This window comes from Pteronotus mesoamericanus, unplaced genomic scaffold (assembly GCF_021234165.1).
Source record: "Pteronotus mesoamericanus isolate MK-2021 breed Mesoamerican mustached bat unplaced genomic scaffold, CSHL_Meso_final scaffold_174, whole genome shotgun sequence".
NCBI lineage: Eukaryota > Metazoa > Chordata > Mammalia > Chiroptera > Mormoopidae > Pteronotus > Pteronotus mesoamericanus.
Genome location: NW_026555309.1, coordinates 12176319 through 12201628, shown reverse-complemented (window position 1 = coordinate 12201628; position 25310 = coordinate 12176319). Strand labels below are relative to the sequence as shown.

At 38.3% G+C, this 25310-nt stretch overlaps 1 protein-coding gene across 1 annotated transcript in view; it reads left to right on the top strand.

Annotated features, from left to right (window-relative positions):
* Positions 1 to 1633: 1633 nt before the first annotated feature.
* Positions 1634 to 25310, top strand: part of TRPA1 (transient receptor potential cation channel subfamily A member 1) — a 45991-nt gene continuing 22314 nt past the window's right edge. The window contains exons 1-12 of the mRNA XM_054590049.1: positions 1634 to 1759; positions 7531 to 7690; positions 10113 to 10288; positions 14247 to 14354; positions 17241 to 17349; positions 17525 to 17670; positions 18140 to 18276; positions 21022 to 21070; positions 22107 to 22206; positions 22859 to 22959; positions 23937 to 24106; positions 24192 to 24356. Of these exons, the coding sequence (XP_054446024.1) occupies positions 1649 to 1759; positions 7531 to 7690; positions 10113 to 10288; positions 14247 to 14354; positions 17241 to 17349; positions 17525 to 17670; positions 18140 to 18276; positions 21022 to 21070; positions 22107 to 22206; positions 22859 to 22959; positions 23937 to 24106; positions 24192 to 24356 (1532 nt within the window). The 5' untranslated portion in view covers positions 1634 to 1648. The remainder of the gene's footprint in view (positions 1760 to 7530; positions 7691 to 10112; positions 10289 to 14246; positions 14355 to 17240; positions 17350 to 17524; positions 17671 to 18139; positions 18277 to 21021; positions 21071 to 22106; positions 22207 to 22858; positions 22960 to 23936; positions 24107 to 24191; positions 24357 to 25310) is intronic.

Sequence of the window (25310 nt, the reverse complement as noted above, 5' to 3'; positions counted from 1 at the left end):
CAGGCTTCCAGAATGACCTCTCTCAGACTCCTCTTTATTCTCTGTTTGCCTTAACGACCCTGTTCAGCAAAGTGTTAGGAGAAAAGCAATCGATCAAAGTAAACTGACAATAACAAATAGAAAGTCTTACTATTCCTCTGAGGCATTTTCTTTTTACAATGAGGACCTAATAGATGTAAAATGCCAGCAGACAACAGTGACTCAAAGTTATTCTTTCCCTATCGCTCTGAATCTTTATTTAAATTTTTTTTCCCCCAAATACATTTCCCACTTCAACTTAGTAACAGTAAGGGATGCAGCTGATCCCTGGTCTGTACTCCGTGAGCACAACGCCGACGGGAAAACTCCAGGTGGCAGAGTTGAATACTGACTGTATCCTTCACTAACCTCTCAGAAGGCCCCATGGGTTGATGACTGGCTAGAGCTTCAAAATTAACCTTCCACGGAATTTCATTTCAGGGGTGGAATTGATGGCAACCTGTCATAGCTATTGGAGGATTTGGGGTGACCTTCCCATAATGCCTCAGTATCGTTGTCACCACTCTACCCTTGAGTTCACCCTTGGCCTGCCACTAAGTCAGGCAGTCCACATACTTTTACTCGGTCCTGGGTCTATGCCAGCACCTGCATCCTTTTGGACTGTGTCAGGGTCTCACAGGAGCACACACGGCGTCCACCTAAAAGACGCAACGCTTTCTCCTGTGCAAAGTGTAATCGGCTTTGGAAGGAAGTCTACTGAGCTTGTGACCTAAACGTAGTGGCAATATATTTCAGATGCTCCACTGTCGGTACCTAAATGAAAAACTAGCCTCTCCAAGTAAGAGGACGCACCTTCCAGGCCACGACTGACACCCAGCTGTTGATTAGTAACGCAGTGCAGGCCCACGGAGATAAGCCCTCCAAACAAAGCTGAAGGAAAACAGCAGTCAGCCTGACTTGCCTTAACCTAGCAGTCATTTTATTAGCCATTCTGAAAAACCAAACCCTAAGTGGTTTAGTATTGTTATACAGAGGAAAGGAGACCTATTAGAAAATGGAAGTTTTTCTAAAAACTGTATCTCCAAATCAAAGAGATTTCTAAAATAGGATGGACAAGGAAAAACGAGGCCCAATGGCTTTTAGGAAAAAAAATTCTAAAAAATAGAAATCTTCCCGATGTACCCAGTTATTCTCTCTTTCTTCCCTGCCATAGTCGTGGGGCAGAGTGGGGTATGGGGGGCGGAATTTTTAGTTTGTGTGTGTGTGTGTGTGTGTGTGTGCGTGTGTGTGTTTTCAGTTGGATCCACCCTGACCTGGCCCTCAAACTAGGGCTGTGTGGTCGTGGTTGGGGTGGGGGGGGGATGGGAGAGACAGGAAATTCACGCTTTCAGCCTAAATCATTGATCCCGTGGGACACTCGCGTGGCCGCCCTCTCCGTGCGCGCAACCAATAGGTCCGCATCCCCTCCTTCACCCCGCGCCCCTTCGCCTTCCCGAGCTACAAGCAGCGGAGTGCCGAGAACTCGCAAAAGGGTCCCGGCCTCGCGCAAAGCAAATGTGCCGCATTCCCGGGACTGGCGCCTCCGCTCCGGGTCGGCTCACTGCGATCTGTCGCTCCAGGTGCCAGTGGCGAGCAGCTGCAGCAGCAGGTGGCATCCGGGGTGGGATCCATGAGACGCATCCTGAGGAGCATGCTGCGCACTGGGGGGAAGAAGGAGCCCCAGGGCGTGGTCTACCAGGGCGTGGAGGACGACATGGACGACTCCAAGGACTCATTTAAGGTACCCTGGGCGACCGGCGGTGGCACGGCGAGGTCAGGGCGGCGAAGGTTCTCCTTCGCTTTGCCGTCTTGGATTCGAGGTTTCCTAGCAGGCAGCCCAGGGATGGGAGCGCGGGGAGCACGGCAGGTGAGGGCTGGGGCGGGGGGTGCGGTGCCCGCGGGGACCTTCTGGGAACCTGGCTGGGGTGGGGGGAGGTTGGTGGTCGAGGGGCCGAGGGCGGCGTTCCTAAGGCGCCCACACTGTGCCTGCTCTGTCCTGGCTGCTCGCTCGTTTGTTCAGCCTCTTCTTGCTCGTGGACGGCCAATGGCAGTCTGGGGAGACCGATCCCAATAAAGTATCCTTTACTTTTGGCACAAGCAGGCAACTGCCTGAGATCAGGACAATTTTGGAGGGTGTGCTGTTTCGCTAGACCTTTTTGTAGGTTTTATTTCAAACCAAGGAGCCAAATGGCTGTCCCTGGTAGTCAGATTTCCAGAAGTGCATTGGCTGTGAGAAGCATCCTGGTCCCGTGGAGTAAACCGTAGAAACCAGCACCTGGCAGGGAAGCGCGGCCGGAATGGCCGGACTGGAGAGTCCTCCAGGGAGTGGGGGGTAGGGATAGGCTCTGAGGGAGGAGGGGGCGACCCTTGGAAGATGGGTAAGTGCTCCTTGGAGATTCCAAGGACTAGGATGGAGCTTCTGTTTCTTAAACAGTTCTCTGGACATCTGATCTGAAGCCTTCATTAGCTACGGCCACCCTCTGATGGCTCAGCCTAAGGACAGAGGCTATAGGTGCTCAGAGACTCAACTGGGTTTCCGCAGATTCTCAGCAAGAAGAAGGGTCTCTTTTTAGACATCAATATATCTTTACAAATGTCTTCGCAAACTTCCACCACAAATCCCTTTCCGCAATGGAATCGTATTAGTAGTTCCTATGAATTTCCCCGGGGGAGGGGGGTTGCTTACAGAGATACACATGTTAATAACTTACAGCTTTTTATTCACAAAAGTGGGATGTCGCAGAGGTTTGTACTTTGATTTCCTCACAAAGTATATTTCAGAATGCTTTTCGAATCAGCACCTGGAGATGGACCTCACTCTTTTTTAGCAGCTGTGTAGTATTCCCTTACCTGAATGTATCATGATGCATTTAACCAATTCTGCATCCATGAGCTGTTAGGTTGTGTCTGGTTTGGTTTTCTTTTGTATCTGAGAGGAGAGATGTGGTCTCGTCCCTCTGCCCACTGGTTCCTCAGTGCGTATGTCTGTATGTTAAAGTCCTAACAAGACCAAGAGGTATGTAGGATTTTAATTTTGGTAGAAATTGCCAAATTGCTCTCTAAGCAGCTTTCACAAATTGACACTTGCTAATCATATGTGTTAGCCAGGCATGTGCAATAAAATCACATAACCCCAAAACCAGGCTTCTTAAGCTGAGTCTATTTGCATATCCAGACTGAATACTTAACTATTTTCCTCCGCCTCAACATTAACAAGTTAATCAAGGTCTTTTGGCTTAATCCCCAGAGGTCATGAGCAGATGTCAAACACTGGGACAGTGTCACTGGAATTAATATTATGGCATAGGAAGAAATTACAAAATTTTGAAAATCATTACAGAAATACTTTTTTTGCTCACCTAAGTAGAGCGATTTACATTGTTTTAGAAGCCACAGTAGAGCTAGATGAATTTATGTATTTTATTATACTCAGTAATTCCAGATCATTCTGTAGAAATCTCAAGGTGAGATGATTAGAAATCAATACATATAACTCTCCCAGTAGTTCTGAACTCTAAGGATTTCCTGATTTAAAAGCCATTGTGTATAATATTTTCTCCACACATAGTATATTAGGCATAGGAACAAAATTGAAGGATGGCAAAAAACTTACAAGACGAGAAATGTGGGTAAAGCCATCTGACATAAGTTTATCCTCTCCCAGTGACTTTTCTTCAAGAGTGAATCCTTTAGCATTTGACCTTTCATTCATTATGATGACCCACCTTCACATCCCTCCTCTTTGCCCCGTTACCACGTATACACATTTCATTAAAGTAACCTGAAACAGAAGAATTTGATATCTCTAATTTAAAGAATTTGCTTCTTTAAAGGTGACCTAGTTTGTTGCGTTCTGCATGTAGTCACATAGTTCAGAATCCAAAAGAATCTAAAGTGAGCCTGTCGACACTACAAAACTGCACTGAACAAATGGGTAATAATTAGCCTTAATCATGTTTTTCACTTATTGCAAAACTTTAAGAAATCCTTCGAAGGATGACTGTGTGGTGCCCCTGATGATCTTGTATATTTTGATGCACCCATGAATTCAGCAGTTCCTGGGGAGCATCTGAACCTCATACTTGTTCCCAAGAGTGTGTAACTGGATTGTGTTGGAAGCACATTACTGAACAGACCTACATGTTGCCCTTCCTGGTTCTGTGAGGCGAGCAATATAATCCCCTTGTTATCACTGGGAGAACATATCATTCAGGTTCTAAAATACTTCCAAATGGATTTCAGCAAACACTTCTTTGATAGGGTAAGGCATTAAGAAAAAGCCTATTTCTGTAAGAAGCTCGTTTTTTAATTTATTACTGAATATGTATAAATTTGGAAATGGTTCGATACCCATTGTCATATCCTGTGTTCACTAAAGGTACATATAGCTCATATAGAATTTTGTAATTGAAAAATGGAAGCTCCATTTAAGGAGCTACCATGAAAGAGTGATGCCTTAGGTACTATTCTGTGTTAAGAGAGCAAAAATCAAAGATCAAAATTAAGAGATTTTTGTTTTATTTATTCAACCGGACATTTATTATATGAATCCTAAATGCTCAATTATTTATTAACTACATTAAAATACATTAAGTACTTTAACACTTCACTTTATTTTAATAAAGCAATTTTAATAGTGAGAAACGTTCTGGTTATCTTTAAGATAACTAATCATGGGTTTTGACACATATATTACAATGTGTCAAATGTGACAAGTCACAGTCAAAAGTATAATTAAAACAAATGCCTGGATCATCTGGAGAGGTTTCTGCACTTTCAGAAAATAGTCATTTTATAGTGGGTTCCCTGAAAAGCTACTATCTTGTAGAAAATTTTACTTTTGGTTCATGTGATGAAATATTTGCTAAGAAATAGCTTCGGAAAAATTTCAGACACATGTATTGTTTGGTTATATATTTGCAAAGCTTGAAGTAACACTGAGAAAACTTTTAATCTTTATGTTGTCATAGGACTGGAATGAGGTTCCATTAATTCCCCATTGATTTTTAAGCCTTGAGGGAATTGAAATTCACCAAGTAGTTTTGGGAAGTTCTGGTGTGTCCAATAGTCTGCATGGCCTCACCTGCTGCTCTGGAAGAGTTCTGGGTTTTCCCTCTTTCCATCTTTCTTTCCTTCCTTCCCTCTTTCTAGAATATGATTTACATATGAAAGCATCATGGCAAATAAATATACAAATGTGTAGTGCACATTTAGCACAGACAGTGTTAAGAAAGAACTAGAGAGAGTTTTTCAAACTTTTTTTTTTTTTTGGTCTTAGAGCCCTTTAAACTTAAACAATATGAGGATTCCAAATGAGGTTATAGGCACCAATTACCACATTAGAAACATTTAAAAACTTGAGAATACATTGCATGCATCCCAGTCACTGGCAGTGCTGTGATGTCACCACACATCCGTGGCTTCTGGAATACTCCACTGTGCACGCACGAGAGACGATGAGGGGCTGGTCAGAGGGATGGGGTCCTCTAGCCCTCCCGGAGGTCTGCAGGAGGAGGGAAGATTTAGGAGGGCTATGCGAAGATGGGTGGATTGGAAACAAGGTCAGAGAGAAGGGCGCCTCATCCAGGTGGAAAGCCAGGTGAAGGTCAAGCCCGCATGCACAGGGCAGCACAGTGTGGTGCTCAAGAACCTGGCTTCTGGATCAGACCACTGTGCTCAGTGCAGGGGTATGGCTGAGGCTGGCCCTTTCAGCCTCAAATTGGTGTCAAAATCTGCAATTTAATTTTGGCTTTGGCCTTGCCTTTGGCACCATTATCAGAATACCTAACTTAATGCCATTTTCGGGGTGTCTGAACGGGTGTATGATCAATGATACCATCATAATTAACAATGTAAAAATGTTTGCAATAGAATAAGGTATGTCATTCATATTGATTGATAATACCTGAATTTTCACTTTCAAATATAGGCAGGAATTCTAGAAGCAACTTTGAATAAAAATCTTGTCAATTGAAATATGCTTAAATATAATTATAAATAATGATTTTGAAAATTCTTTATTTCTATATAGAACACATATGAAGATTTTTCAAGTAGTTGAATAGGGAACTAGATTGTCAGTTAATACAGATATTAAGAAAGGATGAATTAATTTTTGTAAGAACATAATATACTTCTTGATCCAAAATATTTAGTAAAAATTTAAATTATTAAGCAAGGCAGACTTATAGAAGCAAGTTTATGACAGAAGGCTTCTGTAAAATTGGGTTTGCTCTAGTAACATTAATAACATGGAATAAAATGATTTTAGAAGATTTATCTAATATTTAGTAAGTTAATTCTATATGTCACGAGCTTTTCAAGAGAAAGACCTATCTGGGAATTTTTTTTCATATCTTGTGAGAATTAATCAAACACAGAATATCAACATTGTCACCTTAAAATTTCACAAGGGGGAAATATAATGTCATCTGTGATAAATCATTTTCAATCCAGTCATAATAAAGAATATAAAAAGCATGAAGAAAATAAAGTATTAGAGAAAAATGAGATACTTAAAAAAAACTCTTGCTCCTTCCTTGACACTACTGGTCATGAGCATCTGTTTGGAATTAAATGTTTACAGGCCTGTGAGAGCGGCTGATGGTGCCAAAGCTCACTGGGCCTGCTCTACAGAGACTGTTCTTAGGCTTTATAATACTTTCTTATTATTGATGCATGGTGGTTCATTGTATGATGGTGGTTTTGACTTCAGCTTCTGGTGTATGTCAATTTTTAGCATTCATGATCAGCCAGAATATTTATTCCATGCATTTCCTGCTCAAATTCTGAATTTGCCATTTACAGTGCCTTTGGGCAAATGACACAAGTTCTCTATGCTCTGACATATGGCCATAAGCAAATGCAAATAATACTAGCTCTTCCTGGCTGCAGAGAATGAAGAGGAGGTGGCCTGGCCTGCCTTGGCTGCTGCAGGACCCCAGCGACAGGAATACTCACTGCCAGGATTGAGCGGGAAGCCATTCTAAGTTACTGACCAAGTGAATGGCGTGACAATGCTCATGATTCTAGCTCTGGGGTATAAGAAAGGACACAGGGGATGGGAATTAACTGTAGGCTGAAGGCCAAAGAAAGGGCAGCAATATAGGTTCCTGGACTTAATTCTTGCATTCATGAAAATCTTTTTGTTTTACCAAAATTCCCTGTGCTATAGTTTACATTTTCACCTGGCGAAGAGAATTCTTCTATAGTTTCACTGTGCTCCTTAGTTCTCAGACACCATTCTTCACTTTTGCTTCAAAACTTTTCTCTAGACCTTTACTTCTATAGTATATACACATTTATGATCTGAAAATTGTCATTTATTTAATGTACTTATTCAGTGTTTAGACATTTGCTCGCACTTTATGTGTGTGAGCATTTTGTGTTCTTCAAAAAAGTATTACCTTATTGTAAGCATGAGAAGCAGTTTTGGATGACAACTCTTAAAGATTAACTTATACCAACTTTTACATGTTTGTTTGCAGTAACATTTTCAAAATGTACTCCTAGGTGCTTTTTGAAGGAAATGCAAATGAAATCCAAAGCTGTTTGAAGAGACGAAAGAAGTTAAACAAATATGATGATGTGAATGCCTGCTCTTTGCATTGTGCTGCAGAAGAAGGTCAAATTGAGCTGATGGAGATGATCCTCAATGACTCCTCTTGTGAAGGTAACAAAATGTTACAGTGATTGTTCCCTATCCATTACCCCATTAGATTTCATTGAAAAAAGTAGTATGAGGTTACTCTGAAGGTAAATTAGTTCCAGATTATACAGGTCCTGAATAGCTCTCTTGGAGTGTGATTTTCCCCATAGGCTATTCTTCCTTAATTCTTTCCACTGAAATACTGCCAAGGATAGCGCAGAGATCTGGGACTGCATAGCAAGCACAGATTTTCTTTAAATTTTTCTGAAAGGTCATAAAAATTCATACACATTTTATGTGTCCTTCTACACTATTTGCATTGAGATTATTCTACATTTAAATGGCTTATCATTGAATAAAATTGACTCTCTAAGAAGATGTAGCATATTCCCACAACCTAGCCTTGTTCTCCCAGCCTCGTTTGGGTAACTCAGCTGTAGTCAAATAAGGAAGGTGGAGGCCACAGAGATATAAGTAGTGAGATGGTGCGCTAAGACCTTTATAATTTAAGGTAATTGTGTCAATATTGTGGAAGATGTTTTGGAAGTAGAATCCCAATTAGAAAGCTACTTTGATGTGAAAAGAAGATGAGAGTCCACCAGGGTGTTGAGGTTGGAATAAGGAGAAAGGGAAAGATTCGAGAGCAATTTTGCATGTGGAGTCACTAATGCTTCATGAAAGATTGAATGTAAGGAGGAAGTGGCAAGAAGTGACTGTGAGACTCTTAAAGAGATGAGGCTAATAGTATAACCACCCAGAAAAAGAGACATTGAAGAAAACAGAAGAAGAGCAAGTGTGACATGTGACGGGAAATTGAATGTGGTTGGGTCATACTGTTTGAAAGACCCAGGGTATGTCCGATTGTAAATATCCACTAGACAACTATAAATATAGAAGGAAAGCAGCCAGCCCTACAAAGCCACTGTTGCATGAGAAGTAGCTGAGACTGTGGAAATGAATGGAAATCATTTGGGAGACCATAAAATTGCCCCTAAAGGTAGCTTAGGGGAGAACACTGACATTAAGGGTCAGATGGCAAAGGAAAAGCCAGAAGCAGGATGGTGAAGAGAGTGGTAGATAAGAGAGTGATGATACACGCAACAAGGGAAAAGTTGTTGGGACAGATGAGTTAGAAGATCAGTTACCACAAAGACATCAAGTAGGAAGAAGATCACAATACATATACCCTTACATTAGGAAGCCTCCGGACCTTTGTAAAAATGATTTCTGGAAAGTGTGGAGATAAAAGCTAAATTCAAGTTATTTAATGAGTGAATGGAAGTGTGTAAGTTTAGGCCACTGTTTAACCAAGTTTGGTGCTGACTCAAGTGCTCAATCAAGTGTTCAGTCTTGATCAGACACAATGGACAAGAGGGTGTGTGTGTGTGTGTGTGTGTGTGTGTCTATGAGTGAGACTTAAGCTGTGTGAGTCTGTGAGTGGATGTGTGTGTGTTTTTGAGAATGAAGCTTTTGGATGAATGAAAGGAAATAGTCCAGAGATAAATTTTAAAAAGAACAGACATGGCTATAGCATGGCTCCAGGTATTGTAGAGGATCCCCAAATCATTGTCATGAGTGAGTATTTTTCTCAGACATAAAAATGTCTTGCCACTAATTAAAATGGTTGATAAAGCAGTCATGTCTATGTGAGAATAGATCTCAGATGCGGCTCACTCCAATGCTGAGCCCACAGAGAAAACAGTACAATGTGTCATATTGTAGAATACATGGAAGCCATGGGTGCTATCAGAGGCTCAAGCTGTAATTCCAGTCTTGTAGTTTATTAGTGGTGTGTCTTGTTTTTTCTCATTAGCATTTTTTGAAGCATTGTTATGGGCCAAACACTCTGCATAAAGACATGATTTCATATTCTCTTCTCCCAAAACACACACACCCACACACACTCTTTTTGGTAATCAAATTTGAATGAGAAAATTGAGGTTCAAAGAAGTAAGGCAACTTACTGAACTCCTTACTAAGTGGTATAATGTTGGCAAGATTTTGAACCTCTCTAGACCTCAACATCATCTTTATGAAAAACGGCCATGGTTCCTAGTGGGGTTTTGGAGGGCTCAGTGAAATAATGGTTATATGGAACCTAGTAGAGTGCTTGGCATGTAACTGTTGCTTTTATTAAACACAATACAACAGTCCCCAGATTCATACCATAGGTAAAAACATGAGGCAATAGGAGAATCTGTTTCTTATCGACGCCGTAGGTGGACATCTAACTCATTTGACAAAGTCTGCATCATAATTCTATGCATCCCCTTCAGGAGTCCATTAGATGTTTCTTGAGAACTGAAGGTATATTTTTATTTTTCATAGCAAGGGTGAAGCGTGTCACAGTAGCACCTGGCACTGAACTTTGAAACAAATTGGGATGAAATACATGTTCAATCCAGTCCAATCGAACCCTTACCCATATTTTGACATCTTTTTCTAGTGCTGAATGTGACAGACAATTATGGAAATACACCTCTGCATTGGGCTGCACAAAAAAACCAGGTTGAAAGTGTTAAGTTTCTTCTCAGCAAAGGAGCCAACCCAAACCTCCGGAACATCAAAATGATGGCACCCCTCCACCTCGCTGTGCAGAACATGCACAACGAGGTGGTGAAGGTAAGCTGGGCCATGGCCGGCATCCCTGCCTCGGCTGCATGGCCAGCCTAAGCTGCCAGGGCGAGGCAGTGGTGGTGGTGAGGATGATGATGATGATATGGTTTTATCTTTATTAAATAGTTCTTATTTACCAAGCATTATTCTAAGGGCTTTATATGTTTTAGAATCTTCATTTAAAAAAAACAAAACTATGAAGTAAGACTGTTGTTATCATTTCACAACTGAGGAAACTGAGGCAAAGAAAATTAAATTGCTTGCTACTATCAGATAACTGGTGAAAGCAAAAAAAGAAGGGGGGGGGGGGGGGGGGGAGGGGGGGGGGGGGGAGGGAAAAAAAAAAAAAAAAAAAGCACCAATTAGGAATTCTGTTCTTATCTTGATGTTGGCAAGCTCATGCTTTACTGCTTTCTTCTGACTGTTTTGATGATTAAAAGAAGGTGACAAATGTCTCAGTGAAGACACAAAACAGAATTATAATTTACTATTTTGTTTCAAGTGGATGACGTGATAATCTTAGCATAAGACATTGTGATACTATTAGTTAATATCTTAGGTTTTTTTCCCAAGATTTTCTTTTTCTTTTCTTTTCTTCTCTCTCTCTCTCTCTCTCTCCTTCCACTCCCTCTCTCCCTCTCCCTCTCTGTCTCCCTCTCTCTTTCTTTGTTTTGAGGGTAAGTTAGGTCAAATAGAGGAAACTCTGGTGAATGTCTAAAGGTTAAGGTTTAGGCCCTGGCTTTCAAACTACATCTCAGATCGCAGACCCCCTGGGAAACTCACATGCTTACGTAAAGAGGACTGCAATTTACAAATGGATCATGTTCCAGAAATTCATTTCTAAGGCAGGCAATTTGGAACTTATAAGAAATTTTCCTGTAGAAACAATATTGCAAGTCATTTGGCTATTGTGCCCAGCCACATGTCTGTGTCCGTTTGAGATGCTATAACAGAATACCAGAGGCCACATGGCTTAAACAGCACACATTTATCTCTCACAGTTCTGGAGGCTGAGAAGTCCGAGAGCAAGGCACAGGTGGACTCCACATCCGGCGAGATGTGGAGTCCACCTGGTTCAGAGACAGCTATGGTCTTGCTGTGTCCTCTCCTGTCAGAGGGGGCAAGAGAGCTCGTTGAGTCTCTTAATTCCTTTCATAAGGCCTTTGCACTCAAAGACTTAATCAGCTAACAAAGTCCCTACCTCTTAAAACCATCATGTTGGGGTTAAGATTTCAGTTTTGAGGGACAAAAACATTCGGTCCATCACACCACACCAAAACCTATTTTGTCTATAAATCACCAAAGAGATCTCAGGGTGCCCATGAGCTTCATACTCCCTTCAGCCCAAACACCATCCTCTCAGCCCCCTGAGTTCTTGTTCCCTTTACTCCAGGCATAGAAGGTGTGAGGGGAGCCCCCTTTCCACTCTCCCAGTGTATCTTGGTTCTTAGCCCAGAGTATTGTAATCACATGTTCATGTGCCTCTCTCTCTCCCTCTGGCTGTTTATCCTTGGAGGAAGGACTGTATGTGACTCATCTCAATATCTCGAGTCCTCAGCACTGCTGATAAGTGACAACTTTTGAATGACTGTGTAAAAAAGAATGAATGAGTAAATCGGGGTTCTGGCTGAACGAGAAGGGGAGAGCTTAGGTATCAGCACCTAAGAAAAGGAGTTGAGGTGGGTCCTTGAGAAGGTTATTGGAAAGGCCTCTGCCAGTGGCCTATTTGTTCTTTAAATGTCTGCACCATTCATGGACCAGATGCTGCTTCTGAATCACCCAAATGGGGCCACTAGTGACTGCAGGGACCTCGCCCTCAACCCCCAAAGATGTCACACAGTATTCCCCCAAGGAACACTTGGGCTTCCTCTGAAGGCTCTTTTCAGAAACACATGTCCATTGTCTTAATTAATTTTGGCTCTGACAGTGTGAATTGGGAATTAAAAAGCAGGTAACAGTTGAAAGGCTATTGCTAATTAGAAATTGGAACTCTTCAGGCCAGCAAATCCAGAAAGGTAGGTATAGGTATCACACAGAAATAGAAAAAGAAGTTGAGAAATAAGCCCCTAAGTGATTTACAAATTAGAATGGAGGAGATAACAAATGTTCCTGGGTGACACCAGAACAAGAAGAGAAACGGTCACAAGAGAATGACATCGTCTCTCCCGTACTTGGTGTTACCAACCGTAACTTCCTCTAAAAAATATTTTCAGACCCTTCTGCTTCATCTAAGATAAAGAGAATAGAAGAAGGAGGAGGAATTTTGGAGTGTCTCATGTACTTGCAAACGGCCTTCCTCAGCCAGTTCTGGCCAGTTTCGGATGCTTTCCCATTGTCTGCTCTGCCAGCCTTTCCCGAAACCTTCCGCCATGATCCGTATAGTTGCAAACTAAAAAGTTATCACCCATGATCACCTCCAGTTCTTTCAGACTCTGTTGGCATTCTTAGTGTTCCCTGGGGTGCTCTGGCCTGGTAGTTAGGAGGGAGCCTTGTTTCTCAATTGCCTACAGGCCTTAGTCCTTGGGGCTTAACCTCAAATTATCCATTGGCTTGACCCTCCCGTGAGGCTTCTTGGATTCTCATCAAACGGATGTCTGGAGGCCTCATCTGAGAGCTTCCGACTTGCCTGGTCATGAGTGAATCTGAAGTGGATACACAGTGTAGTTCTCTCCTGGGATACCTGCCACGTATAATTAAACACAGCTTTATGAAAGATGGTGCTTATGGTAATAAAAAAAATAATACCTTAACACATGCTGCAAATCTATGATCTACAGTTCTAAGAGCGTAAAAATGGGAAAATCTCTTCTTACAGACTTTGCGTTTGAATCTACCATTTATTAAGGACAGAAGTGAACATGCCTAAAGTCCTTTGAGTGAACCTTTTGTTCTCATTTTCCTTCATCCATCAGTAATTTCCTATATGTTCTTGTGAATGAAAATCTCAGTTTAATGTTCTTTTAGGAGCAATTTAGTAAGCTTAATTCATTTGCTGACACAGCACACATTCTATTAACAGGAAACTCTGGTAGGCAGTTGTGTACTTTTTGAAAAAGTCAAGGTTTTAGGAAACAGCTTGTTTTAATAAATTCTTCTTAAACAATTTAATTATAAGCACATTAAAATGTGCTTCCTGCAAGAGAAAAGACCTCTAGTAGGCCAATCCCAACATTTCTCTCGTGGGAGAGACATTTATATGAGATGAGTGTTGTTAGATTTAATATAAAATAAAGACTGGTTAAAGATCTGTAGATTCTTGGACAATGATCAGCTGGATACAAACTGGATAGAGGCAGTAACAGGCCTTTAGTTAAGTTCCATCAGAAAAATTGCTTATCCATTTTGTCAGGCATGCTAACTCCTTACATCATAGAATAACTTTCTGTTCCAGACTAAGTGTGAATTAGTTGAGTTAAGCTATACCAGTGTCACATGAAACTCTTCTCTACTGAAGGAAATGGAGTTGTAATTGATGTTTCCCAGAATGCTGGAAATCTAGGTAAAAAAAAAAAAAATGACTGGAGGGGAAAAAAACACATTTCTTCCCCTCTTCCTTTTCCCTCACCTCCATTTTTCCCTTCATCTTTTCCTCCTTTCCTCCTCCCTAACCTGCACATTCACTAGATTGATCTTCTTGAAGACTTTAGTTTACACAGTTGACTTAATACAAGTGGAAATATTAAGCAAACTAGTTTAACTAGTATCTACAATTCTTACTCTATGTCCAGTTCCACAACTGCATATTGCCTTAATGGATGTAATGTAGACATGGCCACTATGCATCTGTTTGAGAAATTCATATAGCACCCACTATACATAAGGTTTCGTGGCAGATTCTATGGGAGAGAGCTGAGAAATGATGAATAAGGACATGGCGCTTGGCATCTGAGAGTTTGCAATCTAAATATCCTGTTTGGAAAGCTGCAGGTTAACTTTTGACAATTGTTCCCCTTTTTTTGTGCAGGTCTTGATTGAGCACAGCAGTACCAATGTTAATTTGGAAGGAGAAAATGGAAGCACAGCTGTGATTACCGCATGCTCCAAAGATAACAGTGAAGCACTGCAGCTTTTGGTTTGTATTTTAGTTTTGTTTTCTCTGTTTCTCTCCCTTTTCATTAGTACAACATGGATTATTGTTATTTACAACAACTCTTAGTTTCTCTTTTTAGCAAAATATGAAATACAGAAAATATGTCATAAGGATCACTCTCTGTGTTTTTTATGTATGCCCACACACACCTTAAATCTTAAATGGATCTGAGATTGCTTACAGAAGACTAACAGGATAACACTAAAGAAAGTGTGAGAAGATCAAAATGAAAAGAAAGTACAGACAGGTAAATTAAGATGAAGCTGGTGATCAAGCCAGAATACAAAATACAAAGTACAATAGCTTGTATGTTAATTAAAGTGGATCATACTTTTGACTTTGAACTTCTGAACAAAGGAAAGATAAGTACGGTCAATTGCAGACTTACTGTCGGACCGTGAAATAAAAGCCAAGACAAACATAGTCACTCATGTTACCAAGACGAGAAGAAACTGCGGCCATGTGTTCTGTAAAAGGGAGCTCTTGGTGACAATAATGGCTAAGGTCCTTGGCCACAGCACTGAAGGAGAGACGCTTCTCTGCGGTGGTCCCCTGACACTGGGCCTGCCCATCCAAATGACGGGCTCCTGCTCCACCTAGTGCCCCATCAAGTGTGGTGCTGGAATTCCAGTAAATAGCTTTTCCCTAATATTCCTTAATCACTTATATGTTATTTGAGCTGTGTTCTATATTTTTACCACTAGATTTTCCTTCTCTGCCTTCCCAGAGAGTAGGAAAATGAAATAAAATAATTTTAAAATAACTTCCTAATATTTAAATCTACTATATGTTCTAATATATTCTAACTGGATCTTGGAGAAAAATGCGTATTCTTATAAGCTATCATGATTAAACCAAAAAGAGAATAAAAATAAATTAAATAACACTCAAACACAAAATTTAGAAAGGAGCCTTAAATAAAACAAAAATAAAATGGATTAAATAGTAAAGTTGAAAACAATAATAATTTTGAAATTATTTGATAAATTAAGGACACAATGTGAACATGCCTCAAATCCTTTGAGTGAACCTTGTGTTAAGAATTAATTTATTCTTTGAAAAAGATAATAGAATAGGAAAAGATTGGCAAGTCTAACTAAAACAAAAGAAGATAAAATACAAATAAATACATAAAATTAGAAATAACAAAGGGTTTTACCTGAATATGATGGTAATTTTTAAAGGACAAAAGATCAGTATGCACAAGTCTAAAACAAATTTGTAAGTCCACTTTTAATGGATTCATATCTGAAAGTAATTAAAATTTCAAAATTAACTAGAAAGTTAAAGACCTGTAGGGACCATAAAACATTTTTAGAAAGTGCACTATCAAAGCTCTGGAGCCAGCTAATGTTACATGCTGTTATGTGCTGATGAATTTCACAATATATAAAAATAAATACAGATGTAAAATATTCAAAGTACTAGCAATTAACTCATCAAAATAATTGAAAGAGTAACACAAAATACATGCTGGTCTTATGCAGAGCATGTACGGATAGTTCCATATTGGATTATGACACATCAATTAGCCTGAGCAGACAGACAAGTATGTCATATCTACATATTTGTTTATCTTTAAATGGGTATAAATTCATCTATAAATGTGTATTCACCTATATATGTGTATTCTTACACATATATAAAGAAAAGACAATTCTCTATGGAAAATTGGCAGGGAGGCATGTAAAGTTTAATTAATTTCTCTAATAATCAAAGAGAAACAGTTACAATAAGAGTTTTTTGCATCTCTTACATTGTAAAGATGAAAAAAACCTTGTCAATATACAGTGTTAAAGAAATTTTCATGAGTTGGGGAATTTCATTCACTGTGGGTGTGAATACTTTTTGACTCACCAATTCCAATTCTGGGAATACATCCTGGAGATAATTAAAGCTATCACTGATGTTAACATCATATATATATATATATATATATATATATATATATATATATATATATATATCAGAAGGAAAAAAACTGAAAAAAATTGAAGTTCATTTAATAGGCTTCATTGTATAAAGTTTTGTATACCCTAAAATGAAATGTGGACTTGATAAAATTGTATTTTTAAAGAACATCGGTAAGTAAAAACTTTTCTTATCAGTATGATCACAAAGAATACATATAAAAATTACCTTTGCAAACAAATAAGACAAAAAATGCATTGTCTTCTAAAATTTAAACCAATGCTGACCCTAGAAGATGAGATTACAGGTAATATTTGCTTTGTCACACTTTCCTGCTTTTTCAAAATCTTTTCTTTTATGATAAAAAAGGTACTGAAAACAAAACCAAAGTTCAGTGATCTGTAGAAAATGACAGTTGAAAATGACTGACTCAGGGGTCCAGGTAATATATGATTCAGTTCTAACATCTTTCTTCTTGGAGAATTTCCATTAGTGAAAATACCTGATTTTCATACTTAACAAGAATGCTGATCTAATTATTTCTTGATTTTACATAAATAAAAGGAAAAGAATCTGGGAAATATTATTATATCATTTTATTTGTATAGGAATTGAGAATGGGTACAGGAGGAGTCGTGTTACTGTTTAAAAATATCTCATTAATTCCACTGAAAAATATCTTTAGTTTTTTGGGCTATCAAGATTGATGTTTTGTGTCTACATTGTTATCTCTTCTTTGGAAAATTTAGAGTGTCTCTGTTTCAGAATCAGCCTAGTTCCAAAGTTATCTTCTTACTTAGATTTTCTGTCATTTGAAGCTTTTCTGTATAGTTTTATATAATTACAGAATAATAAAATGGTCTTGGAGAAGCATATCAGTCCTTGTCCATCCTTGCAATGTGGGGTTTGAGTTGTGTCCTTTGACTTTCGTTGTTGTTGTACTTTCTTTTCTTCCAGTTAAAAAACGGAGCTAAGCCATGTACATCAAATAAATGGGGATGTTTTCCTATTCACCAGGCAGCGTTTTCAGGTGCCAAAAAATGCATGGAAATAATATTAAAATTTGGTGAGTAGAGGCTTTCCTATATTAGACATAGTGGTGGATGCTAATAACTTGAAAAACATTCAATAGAATTTAACAGAATCTGTACATGAGCTTTTAAGTCGAAGCATCCTTTCTTTTAAAAATTTTTTTATTTATTTATAATATTTGTCATCTTGAATGTTATTTTCTTCTCAAGGTGAAGAACATGGATTTAGCAGACAGGCTCATATTAATTTTGTGAATAGTGGCAAAGCTAGCCCTCTGCACATGGCAGTTCAAAGTGGTGACTTGGAGATGATTAAGATGTGCCTGGACAATGGGGCGCAGATGGAACTGATGGAGGTGACTGTTCATATCCTACACAAGCCTTTTCTTTTAGAACTGTCATAAGTTATTTTCCAAAATGCTTTAAAGCTCTTTTACAGTTAATTAGATTGAAACAGATATTTCCTACTGTTCGTGTCGAAGCAGAACAAGAAAATCTACCAGATTTCAATCCGTGTAAAGAATTTTGAGAGCCATCAAAAACAACTGCAAACACAAAAGCAGGCCCAGTCAAGAGAGGGATATTGTCAAGGATAGAAGTATTGTCAGAGCTGTCAAGAGCTGTCAGGTTGCAAGGAAGCAAAATTGCCCGCTCTGATTTTTATACTGATACTTTTCAGGAGATGAAACCGATTACCATTCATCATCTTAAATTCCATATTCCTTGATTTTGTTGACATGGGAAGGAGAAAACGCACAGCTGAATTTAGGTTATATCCCTCAGTTGGGACTTAGACATTGATTCTGGTATCACGACTCATTACAGAATGGGAAGTGCACAGCCCTTCATTTTGCCGCCACCCAGGGAGCCACTGAGATTGTGAAACTGATGATAACTTCCTATACTGGGAGCGGTGATATTGTTAATGCAGTGGACGGGAACCAGGAGACAATGCTGCACAGGCAAGTGCTCTGAAACTCACCATCCTGTGTACAGATTTTCAGTCTTCAGGTGTTAAATTATATCCTGCAAGAAGAAGTTAGCACTTATACATCCACAATTCTACAGTTCAAAAGAAAAGAACAGAGATAACAAAGATCCTAGGGTTCAGCCGGAAACTACATGCTCTTCTGGAATCAAAGTAAAACCTTAATTAGACTGAAAGGATAAAATCACCAGTGGCATATTCTGAGTCACTTCTTGGTCCAGTGGATATAGGTTCAAGACTAATAGCCTGTATGTTCAGAAGGTCAACGCACATCATTTTCCACACCCTCTCTAGTCTTTTCCAATTCTTCCTGTGTCTTATCCTCATTTTTAGTGACGATAATGGAACACATGAATGTTCCACTTTTTCCACCCCATTCCTCTTTTTGCCCACCCCCAAAATTATAGATAAAGGTTTTCAAAACATCATTTTAGGGAATGATATCCATGTTCAGAACAAGAAAAATATTTCTGCAGAGTTTAACAAAAATGCATATGACAGAAAACAGCATCTGACCCTGTAGGCAGCCTAGATGCTAGAACAATTCCTTCAAGAAGAAGAGGACTTAATGTTTCCTATGTGAGCAGAAGAGGTGGCTAAGACGTGCCGCGTCTGTCTCTTTGTCTACTCTCTCTGCCTCTCTCTCAGACACACACACACACACACACACACACACTCTCTCTCTCTCTCTCTCTCTCTCTCTCACACTCACACACACACAACTTTGATCATGCTGGAAGCCTACACTATCTCAGGAAAATCTACAATATCCCGCAGGGTGAAAGAAGCTTTATCTACCGATACAAGATTTTGTTCTAAACTGGGGCGGTAGGGAATGAATGCATGTTAGCAAAACCATCAGGCACAGGGGCATCTGCCAGGGTAGAAAGGAACCCCCACTTAGGATGAGTTTGCTAACTAAAATTTCCTAGCATAAAGGAAAACTCATAAAAGACAATAAAATCAACAAAGGACTACTTTATTTCTAAGGAAATAGAAATAATATGATAATCTGAAAATAATTTTAAAATAATGTTATTTAAGACTTTCAGAAATTTAAAGGAAATGTAAGGGAAACTAGTTATATAAAAATACATAGATGCAGATGACATTACGAGAAAGAAATTAGGACGTATGAATTGAAGATTGTTACATGAAAAAGAGTTAGAAACCTTAGAAATGGAGGAAAAAAGCCTTTGAAATAATGTATCTCAATAGATAGACTAACTTTTAGCCTGAAGATTCCCCAACTGCTGCACAGTAGAATTATGTGGAGCTTATAAAATCCCAATGTCAATTCATATCCCAGATTACATTAGAATCTTTGGGTTGGGTATCAGGAATTTCAAAACTCCTTAAGTGATTCTAATATTTAGCCACTTTAGAAACACAATGATCTGGATATAGTTAAAAAGTGTCCATTTAGAATACAGCTTTAATATATATAATTAGTACATAAGTAAATATGCACAAGAAGGAATTATTTTAGAAAAATAGCTCCATCTCGCGGATCCATAAGTATCCTTACCCTAGCTGGACATATTCACCTTGGACTGGCTAAAGGTTCTTGGACTAGTTCAGCCCAATTTGGATTAGCCAAATACTGATTTAGGATCTTACAATGACCTAATAGCCAGTGATATTTAGAGTTTATATTGAGCTTCATAGAAAAGTTTGCTTTTTCCTGCTAGAATTCCTTTTATTACTTTTATAGTGTAAGGACCCCAGTACATTGTTCTGGCTGACGCAGTGAGCTCTCGAATCAGAGGCCTGGGCTTCCAGCCCTACCTGCCTATGTAACCTTTGGCAAGGCGTTTGACCTCCCTGAGCCTTAGCTTCCAAATCCATTGAGAATTTTCATTTCTCATGGACCCCCGGGTGGGGCCAGTTGTGCTGGTCTGCAGTTCCCATGCTGAATAGCAATGTTCTAGACTGGGGAGATAAAAGAAAAAATCAAATGGGATCTTAATGTCATTTCTTAAAATTACTAAATGCATTTAATATAATTTAAGTACAACTTCTTGTAAATTTTGGGTCAAAATTAACAAGCTGATTATTCTAAGATTTATATACAAAGAGCTAAGAACAGCTAAGATAATCTCTTGAACAGGAACAAGGAAATAAGATTTGCCATAGGAAACAAAGTTTTAAAGCATCAACATTTGTTGTGGTCATGCTTCAGTATAGATTGAAAACTTTTATTTGCCCATTAACATTATCCTTATGACTAGCTGTGAGGTAATGTGAAAATGACTTCAATTCTCACCACAATTTTTTTGGCTTCATAAAACCTCAGGAAAGCTAACTGCCTTGTTTACTTTTGCCAAAGAGGGAGCATTTTGAATCCTGCAGATGAATTTTAGGTGCATGAACTGTTGTTATACCTCGGGGTTAACGTTGGTAACAATCAGTTGTTTACTTTAAGCCTTTAGGATAGATGTTCCTGCCCATTTCAGAACATCTTCATGATGATTTCACAGGAAGAAAATAGGTTTACTAAAAGACAAGGAAGAAAATCTTGTGATGCATTTAACGTTTCTCTGTTATTGTTACTTTGAAAACACTACCCTAATCAGAACCAATTACAGATTTTGAAATGTTCTTAATTGTCTAGCATTTTATTATGTTATTAAGTGATCATTTAAATTGACTTTTTGAATATAATGGCTTTATTTTATATCAGTAGTAGCTTAAAATGCTTATAATTCTCTTTTTGCAGGGCTTCATTATTTGATCACCATGAACTAGCAGAATACTTAATTTCAGTGGTAACTATTCCATTGACAGCTTTTTATTACTATGTATAGTTGAAAAATCATATAATTACATAATACGAATTAAAAAATAAACCAAATTTTAATTTTTTGCTAATCAGTGAAAAAGTTTATAAAAAGATGATCAACACATTTGCAAGTAAACTACATTGTACATGAATAAATAACAACCAAACTCCATTACCATGAAGTTAGAAGTACCAAAGGGTATTCTGATACCTGTGTCAATGTGTCCAGTGTGGGGAGTGGGTGGGTACATGGCCAGAGAAGCTCTGGAGTGCAAGGTCTGGCCACTCTGCTGACCCTTCTTCAGTACACGAGGCTTTGAGGTGGGGCGAGGAGCAGGCACCACCGCCCCCCTGCCCACTCACTGTAAGTCTCTGCCCCCACCTGCCTCAGCGCTATCTTGCAATAATGAAAAACTGAGGAATTAACTTGGAGTTAAATTTTAACAAGCCATTTATGCAGATGAATATATAATGAATTTATTTAAGTCCTAATATATCAGCAATGAATGGATTTTTGTTTGTAGCATTTACTGTGTTTGTTGTCAATAGCAACACTTGATATGGTGACAGTTACATCTATTTCAGATGATTTTTTAAAAAAGTGAACAATTTCTTGTGAATGTTTTTGAAATCATCTATGCCATATATTTGGAAGATTTTTTTAAAATTATGGACATTTAAAAAATCTTTTCTTAAAGTCGACCTCAACTATTACTAAAGGTCAAAGGATTTGATTTTATAGTTTAGGAAGTAACATAGATCTATTATTGTCACATGTTAGTCAAAACGTTAACATTTAAAGATAATTTTTGTTGTTAAAATTATTAAGGAATGCCTTAGTTTCGGACGTTACCACCTGCAAATTATAGGGAAATTTCAAGCAGTTCTATAGTTAGTCACATGCTTGGGTGTTAGCCAATTGTGGGCACTCTATCCCAAAGAATTAATATTATTTACAGATTGTAATGTAAGTTGATTTGTCTGTTTATAAGTTTTTTGTTGAATGACTTGTTTTATTTTAGGGAGCAGATATTAATAGCACCGATTCGGAAGGACGCTCTCCACTTTTATTAGCAACTGCTTCTTCCTCTTGGAATATTGTAAATTTGCTACTCTCTAAAGGTACCACAAGGGACCAAGACTAACCTTTAGAACTACTGCTTAATTCATTAAACATTTATTAACCATTTGCTGTGGGTTAGGAATCAAGCCAGGTGCTTGAATACAAAGATGAACAGAATATTTTCCCATATCTAGAAAAATATTCAGTCTAGTAAGGGATCAATATTTAAAAAGATAATTTCAGAACAATAATAGATCATAGTGATAAAGCAATTACCATGTCCCAGGCATTTTGCTGAACATTTTATGTATTCTCTCAATGGTTAATTTTACGTGATGTAAATACTATAACTGTCCCCATTTTAGATACTAACCTGATGTGATAATAACTAAGAACAGAAGTATCATCTCCTCTTCTTTTTTGATCTCTAATCTCTCTGTCTTTATAGTTTTTATTTTCAAAGGTAAGACCTCATATATTAATGTAATAAGTCATATTATCTCCCCACCTTCACACACATGCGCAGTGCACACATGGTAAGGTAAACCCATTTTTAACTGTATTTAGTTTTCTTATCTAAATAAAGTTTCCTGTAAGTCAAAGGTTGGGAGAGATTTAAATCAAACTTTTTTTTTTCTTAAATTAAAACTCTATCATAGGCCATGCTTTAAATAAGTGAATAGAAGTTATATTTATACTGTGCTCTTTCAGGTGCCCAGGTAGACATAAAAGATCATCTTGGACGCAATTTTTTGCATTTGACTGTGCAGCAACCTAATGGATTAAAAAATTTGCAACCTGAGTTTATGCAGGTAATATGTATGTATGTGTGTGGATGCCCAGAAACTGGGTTGGGCTCAACAGAAAGTAAAATGATTTTGCTTATTATGATTTTCATTATGATCAAGGCTGTTTCTGGAATTTAAAAATTATTTTAAAATAAAGATGCAATAATTATGTATTGACTTACACCATAGTGGTCATGCTGATAATCAATTACATTGGGATTGAGTTTTCCAAGTTATGGGGGATTTCCATACATCCTCATCTGTATATATTGTGTCAGCTTCCCTTCACTCTTTGACCGTTAGGAACTGGGTAACAGATGCAAGGCCAAGTACTTGCATTGGTTAGCCGTACCCCATCACCAATTTTAAAAAACTGTTCATCATACTTGTTGACACGTTGAAAACATTATTTCCCTAGTTATATTCACTGACTAATATTTATTAAATGACTATCAGGTGTATCTGAAGTGCATCATATTTGTATAATAGATTTCAATGTTGCCAAAATCTTTAATAAGGAATTAAAGATGTATGTATTTGAATATTTTAAATAAAACATTCGTTTATTTATTGGATTAAAGTGCTCATTTGGCATTCATTTTTAATTCAATATTCATATAAAATAAAGTGAACCTAATTTAATATTTCATCACTTTCTCCTAATAGAACATATGAACCTTAATGTGAGGAGAAATGTGAAGGGAGGGCTATGGAGGGTGGTCTGTGGTTAAATAGGATTGGAAAATGCAAGGGCAAACATGTTAAGTACACTGCCTACTCCTAGGATTTCCCAGCGCCTTTGTAATTACAGTAATGTACATTGTAGGTACAATAAATCTCTTTATTTTACTCAGTTACCCCTCAGGTTATTTATATTTTTGTCCTCAAGGGATACATATTGACCCTTGTTGGAAAATACTATCCTATAAAATAGTTTGAAAAACAATATAACTAGCACAATAGCAGAATTATGTTTAGAATATTGATTTTTTTCCTCATAGATGCCACATATTAAAAAGCTGGTGATGGATGAAGACAATGATGGGTGTACCCCTCTCCATTATGCATGTAGACAGGGGGTCCCTGTCTCTGTAAATAACCTGCTTGGCTTTAACGTGTCCATTTATTCCAAAAGCAAAGATAAGCAATCACCCCTACATTTTGCAGCCAGGTAAGGGTCAGCTTATGTGACATATGAGCGTGTCATCTGTCTGTTTGATATTTGCTTTGAACATATGAAACCTAATTTTTTCAAGTTATGGGCGTATCAATACCTGTCAGAGGCTCCTGCAAGACATGAGTGATACAAGACTTTTGAATGAAGGTGACCTTCATGGAATGACTCCTCTCCACCTGGCTGCAAAAAATGGGCATGATAAAGTAGTTCAACTTCTTCTGAAAAAAGGTGCCTTATTTCTCAGGTGAGGCTATATCATAAGAATATTTATATATTCTTCTTAACTAGTTAGCCATTTCCAGTCTGTTTTTCTATTTTATTTTTAATTATGGTACCTAACTTTCTATCTCCGTAAGTACTTTTATCTAATTTACTCCTTAAAACATATGTGACTTCTGAAATATTAAAAGACAAGTCAGTATTATTGCCAATTGATGAATGAAGACAATGAGATTTATAGAGTTGAAGGCCTTGTTCAGGGTCACAGATTAAATGGCTTTGTGCAGAGTTGTTCCCAGGAGCTTTGAAATACAGTTGCTCATATTTTATTATACTTCATTATGCTACCATCTTTTAATGCAGACACAAAACTGTGTGTGTACATTACACATGCCCCATACAAATGCAAAGACTCTCCTTTTCATTCCATCTGATGAATGGTAGACATAAAAAGCACCCTTTAAACTACAACATGAGCTATAACATATTCCTGAATTTCATTATACTTAACTCTAACACAAGGAGCAAAATCAAATGAAAATAATCATAGTAAAAAAGTAGCATAAATAAATGATATCTTTGTAAAAGGAAAATAAAAACGCAGAAGTTGTATAAACGTATGATGAGCTATCTTCTAATGTCAACCAGGTGAATGCGCAAAAAGCTCATTAGGCTAATGCTCAAAATCACATATTTTTTATCAGACTGCCAATCCCAGCAACGCTGGGAGGCAGCTGGGAACTGCATGCTCTGCTCAGTTCCTTCCTGCTTCCATGGGAACACAGGCAGCAACCTGCAGAGGGCCCCCCACCCTCCCCCAGTGGACCCAGGCCAGAGAGTTTGTACTTACCGACATTGTAACTGAAATAGCAAGGTGGCTCTTGGACCCTAATGGAGTTCCTCACCAGCATTGAAATTAAGTTGTGTCAAGACCTCACACATTTTCTCTATATATAATTTGGAAAAAAAGTTAAGACTT